The sequence below is a fragment of the Hipposideros armiger genome, unplaced genomic scaffold (genome assembly GCF_001890085.2).
Source record: "Hipposideros armiger isolate ML-2016 unplaced genomic scaffold, ASM189008v1 scaffold_30, whole genome shotgun sequence".
NCBI classification, from domain to species: Eukaryota; Metazoa; Chordata; class Mammalia; order Chiroptera; family Hipposideridae; genus Hipposideros; species Hipposideros armiger.
Window position 1 is genome coordinate 5,202,340 of NW_017731380.1, and position 17,974 is coordinate 5,220,313.

Sequence of the window (17,974 nt, forward strand, 5' to 3'; positions counted from 1 at the left end):
GATAAGCTCCATTTAAAAAATGGCCCATTTTGCAAACAGTTTAGCAGCTCACTATGACGAATATATTTATCAGGATAAACTTGACTTTTTCAACTGTGTAAATAACTGACCGGGGTTTTTTAAAAGATTTGCCCTTAATCGCTATTTTATTTATTCCTTTTAAGGGCAACAAACAAATCTATTTAGCAATATTATAACATTATAATAACTGATTTAATTGATTGTTTTTAAAAATATTTATCTTTAGAAATATTTTCAATCTTTACTTCTGAGGATATTTCTTAGGGAGAGGGCGCCTCCATCTAAGATATTTCATTCTAGGTCATCTGTGAAATGCAAACCTACGATTTGTCCTTTTTGGAAGAAGCCATGATTTTTTAATAGTGTTCAAACACATAGTGCAAAGCACACACCTTTGAGGACATAAATGACTACTTTGACATATGAAACCCAATGAAAATTATATACATTATTTAAGGAATTCAGCACTCTTCCCCTTTTGTTATACTAGCAAATCACAGGATGTACTTTAATATTGAGCTATTTTTGAGTTATCAAATAGGTGATATATTTTGTACATGAATTAAATTCTTCACAGTACCAGAGGAATTAATTTGTGATGCTATGAAATTTTGATTAGCCTGCTGTAAAATCAGAATTGTTTACCACAAGTGCCGGGATTCTGAGTCCTGCAGTCTTTCCAAACAAATAGTGAAATGAACTGGCGTGGGGGTAGGGGGCAGAGTAATTTATGAAAACATGGTACACCATAATTTTGCCATTTTTCTGCAATAAGAATGGCAAATGATTCATGGGCTAAAATGAAATATTTCTCACTGTCACTTCAACGGATCTAAGATTTACAGCTTCTTAACTTGGATAGGAAAAACTCTGTATGCATAAAAATGAACAGTAAATCAATTAATAATGGAGATGAAAACCAAAAAAAAAAATTGATTTTAAGTAAAGGAGAGAAAATCTAACACGCAACAAATTAAAAGGGAGAAGAAGTGGCTGTTTACTCTAAGACCTTTGAAGGGAGGTTGTGGAGAGGGGACTGCTTGCTTGAAAGAGGGCATTAAGGTCAGGTTAAAGAAACGTGATGCGTTGATGGAGCCTCGTTACATTTAGATCGCTTAGACAAACAGAGGAAGGTAGCTTTTAACGCAAAATCAGATATGCCTAAATTGGAATTTTTTTTTTAATCACAAAAAAAGTTAGACCCAGTATTATAACATAAGGTTAAAACAAATAAAGAAATCTTGTGACTATGAAAAAATAGACTCCAATTCAAGATTCTCTTTCACCAGAACTATTTTTTTTATAGGCATCAGGGCCAAAAGAAACAGAAAGAAATGTTTACGCTTCCCAACTCCTTGCGATGCCACACAGAAGGAGAGCTAGCAGTAGCAGCAGCCACTGAAGAAATGAACCTGGAGTCTATAGGAGTCACTGTACCTGAATGGGGGCAGAGATATTCTGCTTAAGACACAAAACAGCGGGCTTGAATGGCTCAGATGCGGTGGAACCACTTGTACCAGGTGCCATGCTCTAACACCATGTGGGTACTGAGAGACCCAATCCTCCCATCTCTTCCACCGAAACATGATATGTTATCTGCGATTGTAGGATTCATACCTGAACTTCCAGAGTTTCAAGCAACTTCAATGCGACTGCGGTTAACTAACCAGGGAACCGATGGTAGGGTTTGCTAAGCAATTCTGTGCCAAATGGGGAGAATGAAGATGGCCTTGGTGATTTTGCTAAAGCAGTATTTTGCTTAGATCAAATAAATCGTATTATTCTGGATCAGGTATTTAACAAAATGCAAAGATATTTACTGCTTTTTGCAAAGGGTCCACAATCTTTAGCACAGGATCTGCAGGACTATCGCTGGTGTCATGGCTCACATAGATCATGTGACGTGCGTGTATTTCACAAGTTCGGTAGATAATTAGAGACCTAAAATACAAAGTACAGGCACAAAAGGCTCATCAACTCCATCTCCTAAACAGAAATTCTCTCATTATGAGGGTGCCATATCAATTTAAAACTTCTGTTGTTTCCTTCCTTTGTAAGTCAAACGTCAGCAGGTGAATTCTGACACCAGTGATAACGTGGTGTTGACCAAGATTGCAAAATAGTGATGTTAATACCCATTCCCCTTTCTCTGATTACCATAAATGTTATACATTTCGAAAACTGGGAGCAATCTATTTGACAAATTTTATGTTGAGAAATTTTAAAGTGCTGTAAAATTTGATAAGCTAGATCAGTGAACAATGCTTTGAGCTGCTATGTATTTTTTTCTAGGCACTGAACAGGTCATTGTTACAAGTCTGTCTAGGAGCCACGGCTTTGGCATATTCTACACAATTTCAAAGAAACTTCAGAAGCTCACACATGCCTTTGAGCACGCAGAACTAGGAGGCAGCGCATCTAAACCACAAATGGAAGTATGCGCCACATACATGTGTAAATTAAAACCTATAAAATAACATGGGCATTATAAAATTTGTGTTAAAACTGGTAACAGCTTTACTGATTTACTGACAATGAAAATATATAGCATTTTTTCTGTCAGAGCATTTATCAACACTTGGCAACCCCGCACTAACTTGACATGTAAGATGATCAAAATGGATTATGTAATCTTTCCCATTCATTTCTATTGATTTTAGTTATGATAAAATTCATCAGTGTGCCTGGGAACACTCAGGCTGAAAGGCTCTGGTTGACAAAAAAAAAAAAAAAAGGAAAAAAGAATTCAGCTGAGTTGTAATAGAATGAATGTAATTTTAGAATAGGATTGCACAAATACAGAAGTCATGCCCTAAAGGCCCCAGCAACAAATTAATACAAATAATCCTGGCAGTCTCATAAAATTACATCTGTCTATGCAGAGATTCACTTTTGAGATCAAATTACAAAATATCAAGCTAAAAGAATTAATGTGTAAGTTCCATTAAAAACAGTTTGTGAAAATATTTTCAAACTTTTTTTAAACTTCAACAGTAATCAAAGTTATTTCTCTGACTGCAAGTAACATCAAAATGCCAGCAAATGGACCATTTTAATCAGTTTTATTGATTCATGCTTTCAGTTCTTATTCAGTTAAAAACAAGGCACATTAAATACATCCTCTTATTGCTCTATAAATGCATGCAGCTCATTCTGTATATCAAAAGTAATAAATAACGGCGATAAAACACCAAGACAGTTATAAAAATGACAACCCAGCCTCAAACATAGTATTTAACAGTCCAATCTAGAACAATAACCCAACAGGATACATAAAAGTGCCACATATGAAAACATGCAGTGTGTATAACTACTCCAGTACTGGGCTTATACTTGATATTCTTTAAAAACATAGGACTTTTCAATCCCTAAAAAGAGTCGACATAATGCAAAACAGTGTAAGTTATAGCATTGTTGACGTCAATATTATCACATTCATATGCCAAAAAAATTGTTACAAATACATAAAAAGGGAGGAAATAAGATCAAAGATCATTTTTACAGTATGTTTAGTAAAAGTCAGAATGAAATTTTCGTTGTACAAAAGAGTAACTACATAGTTTGGAAAAGACAAAACAAAGCTAGAAACGAAAGCAGAAGAGGGAGCATGTTTTAATAGTGGAAACCCTAAAGTTAGGCTCAGCATAAACTGATTGAAAACGAGAATATTGCAAACAGCATGATGGATAAGAGCCTTGGCTTAACATATAATCCAGCATTGTCACTACTGTTATGACTGTGATACGGGCTTTTTAAAGGAGCATCCGGCTCTCCTCCACAGGTGGGGGTTCCTTCACCTGAATCCCCTTCAAGGTTCTTGAAAGAAATCACTTGATAAAAAGACAATCTTTGCATACCCCACCCCCAGCCCAACAGAATCATCTAACATCACATTTTTATGAAAAGGAAAAAAAAAAATTCTTTTGTGTTTGAAATAGCCTTTGAAAGGGCGTATCCCCCATTTCTTTTCTTCTTTTTGAGCATCAGGTAAAGAAGCTGTCCAGATTTCATTAAGAACTTACACAAAAACGCAGGGGTGCTTTCTTCACAGTAAAGACTTGGAACCAGCTCATTTCCAAGACAAGTCTCTGGGATTGGTGAAGGAGCGTATGTTTTAGAATTAGCAGGTTTTAAGCAAAAGCAGATATGCTCCAAAGAAGAAAAGTGCACTTTTCTTTGTCCTTAAAGGAACTTCACTCATAGCAAAGCGTGCACAAGCAAGGCCTTGTGTGACAAATACAGCTCTGCTCAGGCCAGTCAGGTTATAAGCCAGGTCCCTACTGTAATGGATTCAGGGAGGGCACAGGCATCCTTTTTCTTGTTCTAACTAGAAAAAGAGAGAGAGAGAGAGAGAGAGAGAGAGAGAGAGAGAGCACAAATGTACACCATTGTGGTACATCACTGGCAATGTTTTAAAGGACAGCTCTTCAATCTATTAAGTGTCACTGGATTCTAAACAGTGAAATATATCGATAAAAAAACACTAAATTACAAAAGCTACATGCTTCCATTTTTTTTAAAAATAAAATAAAAGCCAGTATAAAAAATCCACACCTTGAAAGAAGAAGCTCACAGTGGTACCTGGGAGCATCGCTTGCTCTTTAGGTTTTCCTTTAGGATGTTGAACTAAACATCCTTTAAAAACAAAACGAGTGGCCAACGCTCTTTAATGTTCAGAGGTGAAGGTGGGGGCTTAGGTGAGTGAATTTCCAGTGTTTCTCTATTATGACAGAGAGGCTTATACCCCACTAGAATGAGGCCTCAAGATATTCCACAAGGTTGACATAAATAGAAATAACAGCATAAAAGTGTTTTATGTTCCAGTTTAAAAATTAAGACTTTAAGCCTGCACAATGAAAACCTGACATTAAATACAGGGTTAGATTTCCTATTACATGCACAACCTGATCTTAAGAAACAAAAAGTAGGTAGTTAACTTTACAAAAGGAAGCACAATGAATAAATAAATAGTTAAATGACTGGATAAAATGCCATTAAATGATTGCAAAAGCATATCAGATTGGCCCTTTAAATTCAATACGTTATTTGTTAAATTCAATGCAGATTAATTTTTGTTTCTGTTTTGTGTCTTACATATGTTGTGCGTGTGCATCTGTGTGTGTGTGTTTTCTTTTTCTTTTTGGTTGACAGAGATCTTTTGCACTTAGTACAGAATGAGAAAGGTTTTAAGCCTTGAATAACCTTGAACCAAAATAACCTTGAATACTGCAGTGTTGTGCCTTTTTACAAATAATTATTAATAAAGCTACCTAAAGGCTATTTCTATCCTTGTTATTATCTGTTTACAAACACTCCCCAAAATGATGCAATAAACTAGGCAAAATAGGCCACGTTTGACAATATCACATGCTCTAAGAGTCAGGATTTGGGGATTGAAAATTGTGCTATCATATGTAGATATAAAACACAGGTTTTTAACCCTTAAATTTATTACTAATGTGAAGATTTGAGAAATTTAGTCTCATCCCATTACATCCAACTTACCACTGAAATGCTGGTTTTAAAATAAGAAAAGCAAGAATCTTTCTGGCAACTGTAATAGTCAAAGAAAAACCAGCAGTGACTGGGGGGAAAGAAATGAATTTCTGTGACAAAACTATCACTGTAACTCCCAGGAAATGTCAATGCTATCCTTATCTTATACCTGTGATTCTGGAAGCTTTTAGAGTTTCTCTGAGACTTGCTCCTATAACCAGATCCAAACTTTTTCTTCCCTCTCCAGTTTTGCCAGTCACGCTCTAGAAATCAAATTGTACAATATTGTTTGGATGAGGAAGACAGACCAGCTGAGGAAGGAAGGAGCTGAGAGGTCCCCAGAAACTACCGTTTTAATAGGTCACTCCCTGCTCAATTTCTTTGAAGAACAAATACCATCTACAAACTTAATGTCCAGAGCTTTGTGTATGTCACAAAACTTTTCCAGCTTTTTCCAATTTCAGCCAAAATATTCTGCCTCTAGAACTGAATTAGAATACATGAATCAACACATAAAAAGGGAGCATGTCCAGCCTAACAGGCCACAGAATGGATACAACATAATAAGTCAGGGCATATCGAAAATGCGAAAAAAGATAAAATACACTTTTTAGAAGCTAGATTGAAGGGCAAATACAAATAAAGGGTACACAACAACATCCTAAAGCTTTGGAATGTTAAAAAAAAAAGCAGCTATCCATATCCACTGTTTGGAGTGCTGTAAGTCATCACTCGTTACATGATGATTTGTTGTTCCTATGTTTGTTGGCTGAGGATTTACTGTTCACACTCACAATCCTCCACAACTTCGGTCTACGGGAATGGGAACCCGTCTGTCCAGGTTCTCTTCTGCTGTTTTCATTAGTATCGCCAGTCGGCTGCCAGACACCCTTCCTTTTTGAATAGCACTCATCAGCTTAAAGAAAAAAATACGCAACAGATTCAGAAGGCAGCCAGCTTACTCCATTCAAAAGCCATAGCAGGTACTACAGCTCAAATAAGCAGAGTACTATTTCTGAACATTTCAAAATGTGGGGGGAGGATCAGGTATTTCCCCACTGGTGTAAACACTACACCCATCTAGCAAATCAGCCTGCCTTGAAATGCAAATTAAATGCATCACTTTTTGCCCCCTCATGTGCTCAGGGCATATTTTTTTTGAGTAACTCAAATATTAGCTCTTCAGTTCCATTTAAAAATCTTAAAAATGAATCTCAGCAATTGTGTGAAGACAAACCATGACCTATATATTTAACTACTCTTTTTTAATGTTACTGTACTTGACAACTTAAAGTCCCCTAAATCCAAATTCCTTAAAGACTTGATAAAGTAATTTATATTTAAGCCCTTGAAAATGGACCCAGAGATCTACCTTAAGAATTAAAAGCACTCCACAGCCCAGATTTTTGCTAATTCATTTTTATCCAATGGATAAAATCAGAATTAGTCTTGAAATTACATGCAGTCAGTGGGCAAAGGCCTTAATCTGGAAGGCACTTTGCAATTATGAGCATAAGAATTTTTTTTTTCCTTTTTAAGTTGATGTGGTTTTAACTATTTGCTTTTCTCAATATAGCTTCCCCAATCTTCTTTATTTCTTTCTTTATTTTAAAAAGAACTGATTTAGCTCTTCACCATAAAAAATATATACATAAATTCTCAAAATATTTTTAGGGTTTTAGTTTTTAGCTTACAAAGATACATTTCTTAAAAAGGGTTCTGAATAAGAGTCAGAGGCATCTGCCAAGGTACTGGATCAGAATTTCATGACCTTATTAAAAGCTAGTTGTACAAGCTATTGCTTATTAGAGATGGACTCCTATATGCAGAAGTGGCATGAGAGTCCAAACCTAGACATAAAGTCATGTAACCATGCAACACCTATAGTCATCTTCCATGAGGATTATTGAAAAACCGTATCTATATTCAAAAGCATGTTTAATGAGATAAACATGGGCTCTTACTCTTTAGAAAAAGAAAATACTGTATGAAAAATAAACCCTGAAAACATACTTTGATCTGATGAATGATGTAGCAAAAAAGAATGGCAACATCTAAAGACAGAATAATTTGTTTGTTTTGTCTCTGGTTCCATGAAGATCTTCCAAGTTTATCAGAACTAACAAAACTGGTAGAAATAGAGCTTTTTTTTTAACCCATAAACATTGTATGATATACAAATCTTTACTAATTCAAACTTTTCCTTAAACATTACATGTATCTTGAAACCATATTACAAGAAAAAAATAATAACATTTGGGTGTGAATATATTTCATGAGAAATACGGTCAGCATTTTTTAAGTTGAAAATTACACTGTGTATTTGTACTTAGTAGAAGCATGAATAGTCTCTTTCATTTAGAATTGGACAAGAAATAAGAAATGCTCAATTATTAAAAACTGTACAAGAAAACTTGCAGATGGTTTAAATTATTTTCTGTGTTTAACTCTATTGCACTCAAGAAAATTACTTAAAACCCAAACCACATAGCGTAACTATAAAATTAGATTCTTATTGTTTCTAAAACCCCAAGTCTTCCATCCCTAAATGCTGTTGTTTATTTACAACACACAAGAAATGAAACACAAGCTATTTCGGTAAAGAAAAGTGTTCTAAAATCCTGAGACAAACAACAAAATATTGTCAAGAAAAAACTAGACACACACACAAAAAAGTATTCAATAGTTTCTATTCCTAAGCATAAATTTTAAACTCAATTTAAAATGTGCGCTTAGTTAAACAATAAGCTAAAGAACTAAACATTCTTTTTTGTAATGCTGGACACAACCTGTGAAAATTTTCTGTATTTAGATTCAACAATGCTCTTATCTGCAGCTCATCTCCAGAGAGACAATTACCATTTCCTTTGCCTTGATCTTGTTTGTTTAACTTGACACAGTGAAGAAAGGGCTGACATTGACCAAAATCCCCAGCATTAATTTATTTCATGTTCAGCATTCATCATTGCCATGGTGCAAGCAGGTTCTGGCTTTAATTTGAAATACCTGCCCAAGAAGCACTACAGAAAAAACCTGGCTGCTTGGAAACCAAAAAAGTCTTCATATGACCAGTCCTATGGGCAGGTACAAATAACGTATGGGTTTGTTGAATTTCTCCCTTTTAAGGAATGAGGTATTTCATCCAGTTTGAAGTTAAAGCAACAAAATGCATTTCTTTCATAGTTATGATTAAACAATTGAGCCTTGGGTAAGTGAAAATTTTGAAAATAGAAATGCTTGAATTACATGGTCTTGACCCCAGAATGCATTATTTCTTTTCTTTTGTTTTTCAGGCTCTTTATAATGTAAGAACATAGTCACATTTCAGGTTCTCAAATGAATATGATTCTCAAACAAATACAACTATGATTTTTTAAAACCTTTTCCATAAAAAAAAAAAATTCCTTTCCACATCAGAAATATTGTGTTCCCTCTTTTGAAGCAGGTACAGAATGGTCTAGCAGTGGTATTCCATGACTAACTTCTTTAAAAAGTATACTTCTGATTCAGCCCTTTAAGCCATAATTAACTTGGATTTAATCTAAATTGTTCAACACAACAGAATGTGTCTTATAAAAAGAAAGAAAAAGAACATGCACCATATAGCGCCTCTTCCTTGAGGGCGGACATACCAGTCTTTGCTGGCTTCAAGCTCTCTTCTTTTTAAGAATGAAGTGATGACTGTGTGGACTTAAAAATCTATTCTTGAACACCCATTGACAACCAAGAGATAAAAAGCAAGTACACTTGCTTTTCATTACAACTCACCTGCAAAAATTCATTGAGTTCAACTTGTCCATTTTTGTTCAAATCTACCTCATTCAGCATCTCATGTAGTGTATTTTCATCTATTTGGACATTGATACTCTAAATAAAAGAAAATCACATAGTAATGAGTTTTAATGAATAACTGTGCAAATCCCTTTATTAATATTGCCAACCTTTCCAAAATTAAGAGAACTATTACTTATAGAAAGTGCTAGATGAAAAAAATTATCTAACACAATCTTCACATTCTTTTGCTATCAAAGATACTGAACCAAAACAAAATATTACCTCTAATACACGCTGAACATCAACAGTGGTAATAAAGCCCTTTTGGTCTGCATCAAACTTATGAAATCTCTTCTTGTACCTGGAACATAACATTGAATAATGGAAAAATACACTTATGCAGGTGAAGGAAAAAAAAGAGACAGGTAGAAACTTATTAGAAGTACCTGTCAACGTCTGAAGGCAGTAGACTAATTTCAGAGCGATCTGTTAACTGTTCTGATCGAGATTTGTAGCCCATTTCATAATATAGAAACTTCTTGGCTGTTTCAAGTTCTTCCTAAAACACAGACACACAAAGTTCAAAGATTTATGGAAAGAGTTATTTATTTCTCTTTTGGTTTTCTAAAAAGAAGCTCATGCTCATTTATCTGATCAGCACACTTTTATATTTCTTCCAGTTTTATTGAAGTATAATTAATATTCAACAAAATTCACCTATTTTAGGTAGGTAGTTTGATGTATACTCAACAATGATCAACATATTGAACACTTCTTTTCCCTAAAAAGCTTCCTTCTGTCTATTTGCAGTTGATTTCTTCCCCTGACCTCTAGTCCCAAGCAACAACAGATCAGCTTTGTGTCAATAGTTTTGCCTTTTCTAGTATTTCATATAAAATGGTTCATAGAGCAGGTAGCTTTTGTGTTTGACTGCCTTCCTATAGCATAAATGATTCTGAAATTCATCCACGTTGTTGCATGTTTTAACAGTTTATTTCTTTTTAATGCTGAATATCCTTCTACAGTATTGACTAGCAAAATTTCCAGGACCAAATCCTGTGGTTCGGTGACAGAAATGAAAAGTGAAGCAGATAGTTAGGACTTGAACAACTACTATCACGTGGCACACAGTACACCAAGACAGACGGCATGAGATTAGTTATTCTGAAACTTTGTCACTAGGATATTGATAGTTGGGTGGAAGTTACAGAGTCACGTGAATAAACAAGCTATCCTGACTAGTTATTCTTCATGTTTTCAATGTCCCAGGTTTTCAATGTCCCAGTATCAGGTTCACTTGATACTATTGCTGAGAACACTGTCTTAGTTTTCATGTCAGACTGCCATCTGAAAACTTCCAAAATGACTCTATTATACTGTATATTGTTCACAAATATATCTTTCCTCCCTTTTACATACATATAGTACATATACACGCTCCTCCCCACTGATGTGAGTTGGACATGTGATTAACTTTGGCGCATGGAACGTGAATGGACATGATATACGCCACTTTTGAGTAAAAGCTTGAAAGCAACTGCACAACTTGGCTTTGCCTCTCTTGCTCCTATGCCGTGAGAAGGGTATAAATCAGAGAGATCTGAAGCCACTCTGGAATACGAAGAAGGGCCATGCCAGCTACAATGCAGCCTTCATGTAATATGATTGAAAACGAAGTGCCTCCCATAGTAAACCAATGAGATTTTGAAGTTGTTTGTTATATAGCATAACCTAGATAAGCATAACCATAATATAGCATAAGTTTACTAATACAAGTATGAAATCTCCCAGACGTCTCATCAAAGGATCTTATGTAAGTGATCAGGGACTATGCTCCTTTTTCTTGGGAAGACAAACATTTTTTGAGATTATTCCCTTCCTACTTTCCTTTCTCTTAGGAGAAACCTATATAATTTATAATATAAATATATAAATAAAACAAATATATAATAGCAAAAAATGTATATAATTAGGTATGCTAAAAAATTATCTCAGCTAATATGTACATAAAATATATAATATACAATATATATTATAAAAATGTTATATACGAGGTATGGCAATTAAGCTCGTGAACTTGTTGCAACCATGTTGCTAACCTTTTTTGATATCAGAGAGATTATTCATCATGAATTTGTATCAACTAGATAAACAGTTAACCAAGTTTATTATTTGAAAGTGATGAAAAGGCTAAATGAAAATGTTAGATAACCTGAACTTTTCGCCAACAATTCACAACAATGTACCAGCTCACAGGGCACTGACTGTGAGGGGGTTTTTAGCCAGTTAACAAATAACTGTATTGGTACACCCTCCCTACTCACCTAATCTGGCCCCCAATGACTTCTTTCTTTACCCAACGATAAAGAAAATATTGAAAGGAAGACATTTGGATGACATTCAGGACATCAAGGGTAATACGATGACAGTTCTGATGGCCATTCCAGAAAAAGAGTTCCAAAATTGCTTTGAAGGGTAGATTAGGCACTGGTGTCGGTATAGCTTCCCAAGGGGAGTACTTTGAAGGTGACCATAGTGATAGTCAGCAATGAGGTTATGTAAGTCTTTTTCTAGGATGAGTTCGCGAACTTAATTGTCCTACCTCGTACACGCACACGACATATAAGAGATATATAAAACTTGTGTGAAGTCACCAAGGGCATTTTTCAATGGCAGATTATTCTCTTCATACAAGAAAATCCACCAGTTAAATTATTTTTCCATTGCACCAATTTTACCCAGCCATTTTCTACAAAACTAATTCAAGATTCATTTCCCTGGAAATGGTATCTCTGATGCTTCCCTCCAAGAACAAGCTCTTTCTCAATTCATGTCCCTTCATTTCCTATGTATTTATGCATACTCCATCAAGCAAGGTATCATGGAATTTCAAAGCTGGAGGGGATTTTTCCTGTAGAAGTCACTCAATGTACCTCCCCAACCCTACATTTTCTTTACATTCCAAAACTGAAAACATGAGGTCTCCATCTAAAGAACAGGACAATAAATAGCTCAATACCCCTGAAAGTAGCCCATAAAGGGGTGGCTCCAATTGCAGAAAAGTTTTATGTTGAGATTAAACCCATCTCTTTGCAATTCTTCCAGTTTGTTTGGGATTAGCAAGTACCTACAAAGGAGCAACCATCAGCTTCCTTGGTCTAGAGATATGATTTCTAGTAATGCAGCTTAAGATTGCAATTGCATTTGGAGGCAGCCATGATCCACTGTTAACTGTTATGCATTCAGTTAACAAAAAAACACATATTTTGTTTTCACATGTGCTACTGTTAAGCTTCATCAAATTTATCATGAATGGATGATGGAGTTGCTTTTTCTACTTAATGCAAGGTTTGCCATTTATCTCTATGAAATTATACCTAATGAAATTTCACTCATTGCTTCAATTTGTCATCATTCACTTGCCGTCCAGTTTCTTATTATTGGTATCCCAAAGATGCATGCCATCAACATTATAGTCTAAGCACTTGAAGCAAGGTAGACTAGGTCAAACCAAGGACAGAGTCCTCATGACCTGATATCAAAGGCCTCTTCTGAAGCAAACAGTGATTATTTGCCTGATTACAAATCCACCAATTTAAAAAAGATATCACATGGGGCTTCATAAAATGCTTTAAGGAATTCAAATATTTTATGTCTATAACATTTCCCTGACCTAAAAATCTTGTTGTTCTTTATGAAAAGAAAACGAAATGTCTGAAATGATTTTTCCTGAAGAATTCCTTACTAGCATCCAGTGATCACTATAATCCTTGCTAACCACTGATTCAATAAACTTAAAATGCCATAATCTAGAAAACTGTCCAAGATCAACACTAAGACCATTGATTTACAGGTTAAAAACTATATTTTCCTCTCCTCTCTCTTTTTGGGATTTGGTACTACATTTGCCCACCTTCTGTCTTCTATGGTTCTGTTGCTATTTGCTATAATATTTTAAAGTTCAAAGGTAGTTAAATAAATTCCGTCTGCAAATTCTCTGAGTACCCTCAGGTATAATTTTTATGGGTTGGCATACAAACTCATTTAGAGCAAACTCATATTTGAATATCTATTTCCTCTTACCAATATTTATTTTGCTCTTTTCACACTGAAAATCTTTCTCCTTGACCAAAAAGGAGAAAAGAAAAACAAATTGGTATTAAACTATGAGTTGAAAAGTTCTCTTTTCTCCAGCATTGAAGAATATGGAGCCAGTCGCCTTAAGCAATAATCTAGGTTAGACATGAGCCAGTGATGCTGTGCCCAAGTTGAGCTGTCGCTGAGCTACCAACAGGTGGCAGGATGGCTCAGCTGGTGTAACAACAAGATTGCCTGTTCAATGGTGGGTTACGCCCACCCGCAACTAAAACTGAACTCGGCACCTTGAACGGAGCTGCCGCCCGGATGGCTCAGTGGATAAGAGCGTGCGCTCTTAACAAGGTTGCTGGTTCAACTCCCACATGGGATGGTGGCTACGCCCACACGCAACTAAGATTGAACATAGCACCTTGAGCTTAGAGGCCACAAGCTGCCAATGGGAAGCCAGATGGTGACTGGCGCCCTCCACAACGAAGATCTAAGAACAACAGCTTGCCTGGTCCCCTTCCCCAATTCCAATTCCCCAATAAAAAATTTTAATAAATACATAAATAAATAAATAAATAAATAAATAAATAAATAAATAAATAAATAATCTAGGTTAGGCCTTACTTGCATTCTTTTCCATTTTTATAAGTTATTTTTAGTGTCCTTGGCATTTTTTCCAACACTCAGCCAATTCCTGATACTACCCATATATATCCATATTATTCCTGGATACCTTTTCATTGTTGAGCACTTGTATTCCATCTGTTTTAAATTTGTTGTTTATCAGCTTGCCTTTGTTCAGAGTCCTCCATTTCTTTACTTCTTCCTCATTGGAATCCATTTTGAAAGAATTTCTTTTTGTGAGACTCTCTCAACCTGCTTAAGTGGTCTTCTCTGTAAAGTCTCTCAATGAAATGTAGGTTTTGTCTGAAGGCTATATAAAATCTACCTTCCCAAATACTATGGCATTTCCCCTAATACCTCCTACCTTCTAGGCAATACTAGTCTTCCTCTCCCCCATCCCTTCCAAAAAGTGACAGTTGGGTCTGTCTCTGAGTAAGTTTCCTTTTGGAAATGGACAATGCACATATGCATTTTAAAGGCGCCAAATCATCTGCATTAGAGAACATGGTTTCTTTTGTTTAACTCAGAATTTTCCAAACTCTTTTGACCATGTAGTCATCTTGTGACTTACATTAATTTATACCCTGTGGAACACAATTTGGCAGTGTCCCATTCTCTAACTATCCCCAGCAACTCCTGTCAATCCCCAACTCCCCAACACACCTTCCTCCCTAATTGCTTGTTCCAAGTTGGTTGGATCTGGTCTTCAGTGACAGTTCTCTAGATTGTTCTCTAAATTTTGGAAAACATACATCAATTTCTGAGGTATATATGTGTAGTAACCAATTAGATTTCAAGCTCCTTGAAACTATGAGCTATTTATTATTCCCCTAAAATATTTCATCTAATGCTCAGTATACAAGTCACTCATTAAGTATTGACTGGTAAAAACAACCACAATTCATCTACAGAGAGTTATTTATCACCTTGTTCCTCTTTCGCTTGTGCAGGTTAAATAATCCCAATGCTTTTAACCTTTTCTCAGAAGTCCAGCTTTCTAACCTTTAATTATTCTTCTTTCTTTCCCCTCTCCTTTGTTCTCTCTAGACTGTGCACAGTCCTTATTAACTCTCTTTTGTCTCAAATACTGAGTAATAACGTTAGGTCTTTTATTTCTGTGACTTTGTTGAAGGGGGGTGGGAGAATATTTCTGAGTACATAAATCTGCTCATAAAATCTGACCTGAAGTTAAATCCTGTTTCCTCGGGAGGGTCAAACACAACTAGTTTACAGAATTTTCTTCCTCCTTCCTACCTCCTACAGCCTGAATTCCTGGCACAAAACATCTTCGTGCATATTCAAATCATTCCAATCATCATTTTTACAGGAACACATTATCCTCAATCCTATATGGTAAAAATGATTGGCAGTAGCACAGGCGTAAGTTTCCTTCTGTGTTGCCTCTGTATGTAGCTTTTGTTGATGAAACCAAAACTCAAAACCGAAAGAGCCATAAACCAGCCCCATCAATGCTGAGGCCACAAGGCAGGGTGCGGAAAGCACAAGCTCTCGGATCAGAGAACCTGGTTTCAATCCCAGTTGCACAATTTACTCGTTGTATGAACTGTGACTGGGACTTACTTCCCTGAGCCAATTTCCTCAACTATAAAATGGGGGTAAAGGTTATGCCTGACAGAGTTGTGTCAAGGTTAAGAAGCTCTTTTCAACCAGTGAATTCCACCAGCAGTATACCATACATTGCTATATACATTGCATTAAAATTACTAGAGAATTTTTAAAATGTAGGGCCATATTTTCACCCCTGATGACTCTGGCTTGGATACTCTAAATCAGTCCTGGAAATCTGCGCTTTCCCCTGCATTTCCCAGGTGACTCTAATATGGACCCATCTTTGGGAAGCTACACCCGAATGAGAATGCTTTAAGGACAGGACCTAGGCCCAATCCTTCCTTACACATCTGACCTAGATGCTCAGTAACGTTCATTCACTCATTCAACAGATATTTATTTAGAGCTTCCTATATGTGCTGAGCACTGAGAGTACGGAAACAAAACAGCTCATGTCTTCTCCAGGGAGCTCATTTCCTGGCGGAGAGGCAGACAACAAACAAATAACTAAATACACGGTATGTCAAATGGGAATAGATGCTAGAGAGACAAAAAAAAAAAGGAGGGAAAATGCCATTCAGATGGGGGAAGGGGCTCTTTTATTCAGCTGTGTTAAGGCAGGCCTCTCTGGAGAAAAGACCAGTAGGAAATGAAGCAGTAGGTCCTGAGGATATCTAGGGAAGAACCTTCCAGGCAGAGAGATTAGCAGGGCTTGAATAAGGAAAAGCAACTTGACCTGTGGATTAGAGAGGAGTGAATGAATGGGGAAAAAGACCAGGGGGATCAGAAAGGTGGTGGCCAGATCACTGAAGTCCTTGTAAACCACTGTAGTGACTCTGGCTTAACTCTTGAGTACAAGAGAGGGTGTTTTAGCAAAGGAATTGTTAATTATCAGTCCTCATCTGAGTAAACCTATCAGCAGCATTTGACACAGCAGATTACTTTCCTCTTCTTGAAATACTTTCTTCCCTTCCTTCTGGGTCACAACTCTCTCTGAGTTTTCTCATGCCTCTCCAACCTCACTCACTAGCTATTATTTTTCCTTTCTCCTGGATTCTTTTTCTCTCCAACTTCTGAACTCTGGAGTACTCAGGGCTCAGTCCTTGGACCACTTGCTGTTATCTGACTACATGAACTTCTTATATGATCTCAGCCAGTCGGATGATTTAAATACCAACTCAAAACGCGTATCTCCAGTTCAGACCTCCCCTCTGAACTTCAGACTGACATAGCCAATGATCTGGCTTCTGCTTTAATAGAATCACTGAAGTTGTTAAAGCAGGGATCCTGGTTTATGTGGATTGCTGTAATAAAAGAGATGCTGTTAGCCTGAATCAGTGATAGCAGCAAAATGTGTTAAGAAAGGGTTGAATTCAAGCCATTATTTGAAGGTAGATATGATAAGGCTTGCTGACGGATTTAGATCAGTGATGATATAAAGATTTAGGCCTAAGCAACCAAAAGGTGGAATAGCTATTTATGACATGGTAAGCTATTTATGACAAGGTCAGTAGTAGGAGCAGCAGTAGTTTCGGGAAGGTAGGAGACGATCCAAAAGAGATGGTTTTATGGACTGAACTGTGTCCCCCAAAATTTATATGCTGAAGCCTTAACCCTCAATATGATGATATTCAGAGATGGGGACTTGGAGAGATAATTAGCTTTAGATGAGTCTTGAGGGTGGGGTGCCCCTCTCTCTCCTCCATGTGAAGACACAGCAAGAAGGCCATCTGAAAGCCAGGAAGACTGTTCTCACCAGAATCCAACCATGCTGGTACCCCATTCTCAGATTTCTAGCCTCCAGAATTGAAAGAAATAAATGCCTGATGTTGAATCCACCCAGTCTGTGGTATCCTATTAGAGCAGCCCGATTAGACTAAGACGGATGGTGCTCCAGAAAGTAGCTTGAGAAGGAGGGAGGCATCACATGTATCATTGCCACTAATTAGGTGAGCAGAAGGAGGACCTAGGAATGCCAAGTGCACTGAGTAATGTGGGGGTTACTGGTGAGCACGCAGAACTACGACAAAGTGGCAGCAAAGAGCCTAAACGCAATAGGTTCAAAAAAGACTGGGGAGGAAGAACTGAACCAAGGAGTACAGAAAGTATTTTCTGAATAAATACGTGAAAATGACTCTGCGTATCATAAGATTTTGGTTTAATCTAAAAATATGAAAATCTTCTGTTTACTACAACAAGCTCAGGGCTGTATGTGTGGGTATCTGAACATCACTAACTTGCTTTTTTTAATTTGGAATAAACACAAAATTTCAAATGACACAAATCAATACGCATTTGGGGGTCAGGCAGTAAAACCACTATTTCCCACCAAAGGCGAATTTGCAGGAGTATGAATTTCACTGCAGAGTGCATTCTAAGAGTGCGTTCAATGAAAACCAGAGAA

At 36.6% G+C, this 17,974-nt stretch overlaps 1 protein-coding gene across 1 annotated transcript in view; it reads right to left on the bottom strand.

Annotated features, from left to right (window-relative positions):
- Positions 1-3,064: 3,064 nt before the first annotated feature.
- GPD2 (glycerol-3-phosphate dehydrogenase 2) overlaps positions 3,065-17,974 on the bottom strand; it is a 166,204-nt gene continuing 151,294 nt past the window's right edge. The window contains exons 14-17 of the mRNA XM_019636862.1: positions 9,738-9,850; positions 9,574-9,652; positions 9,286-9,384; positions 3,065-6,433 (exon numbers count right to left, since the gene is read on the bottom strand). Of these exons, the coding sequence (XP_019492407.1) occupies positions 6,308-6,433; positions 9,286-9,384; positions 9,574-9,652; positions 9,738-9,850 (417 nt within the window). The 3' untranslated portion in view covers positions 3,065-6,307. The remainder of the gene's footprint in view (positions 6,434-9,285; positions 9,385-9,573; positions 9,653-9,737; positions 9,851-17,974) is intronic.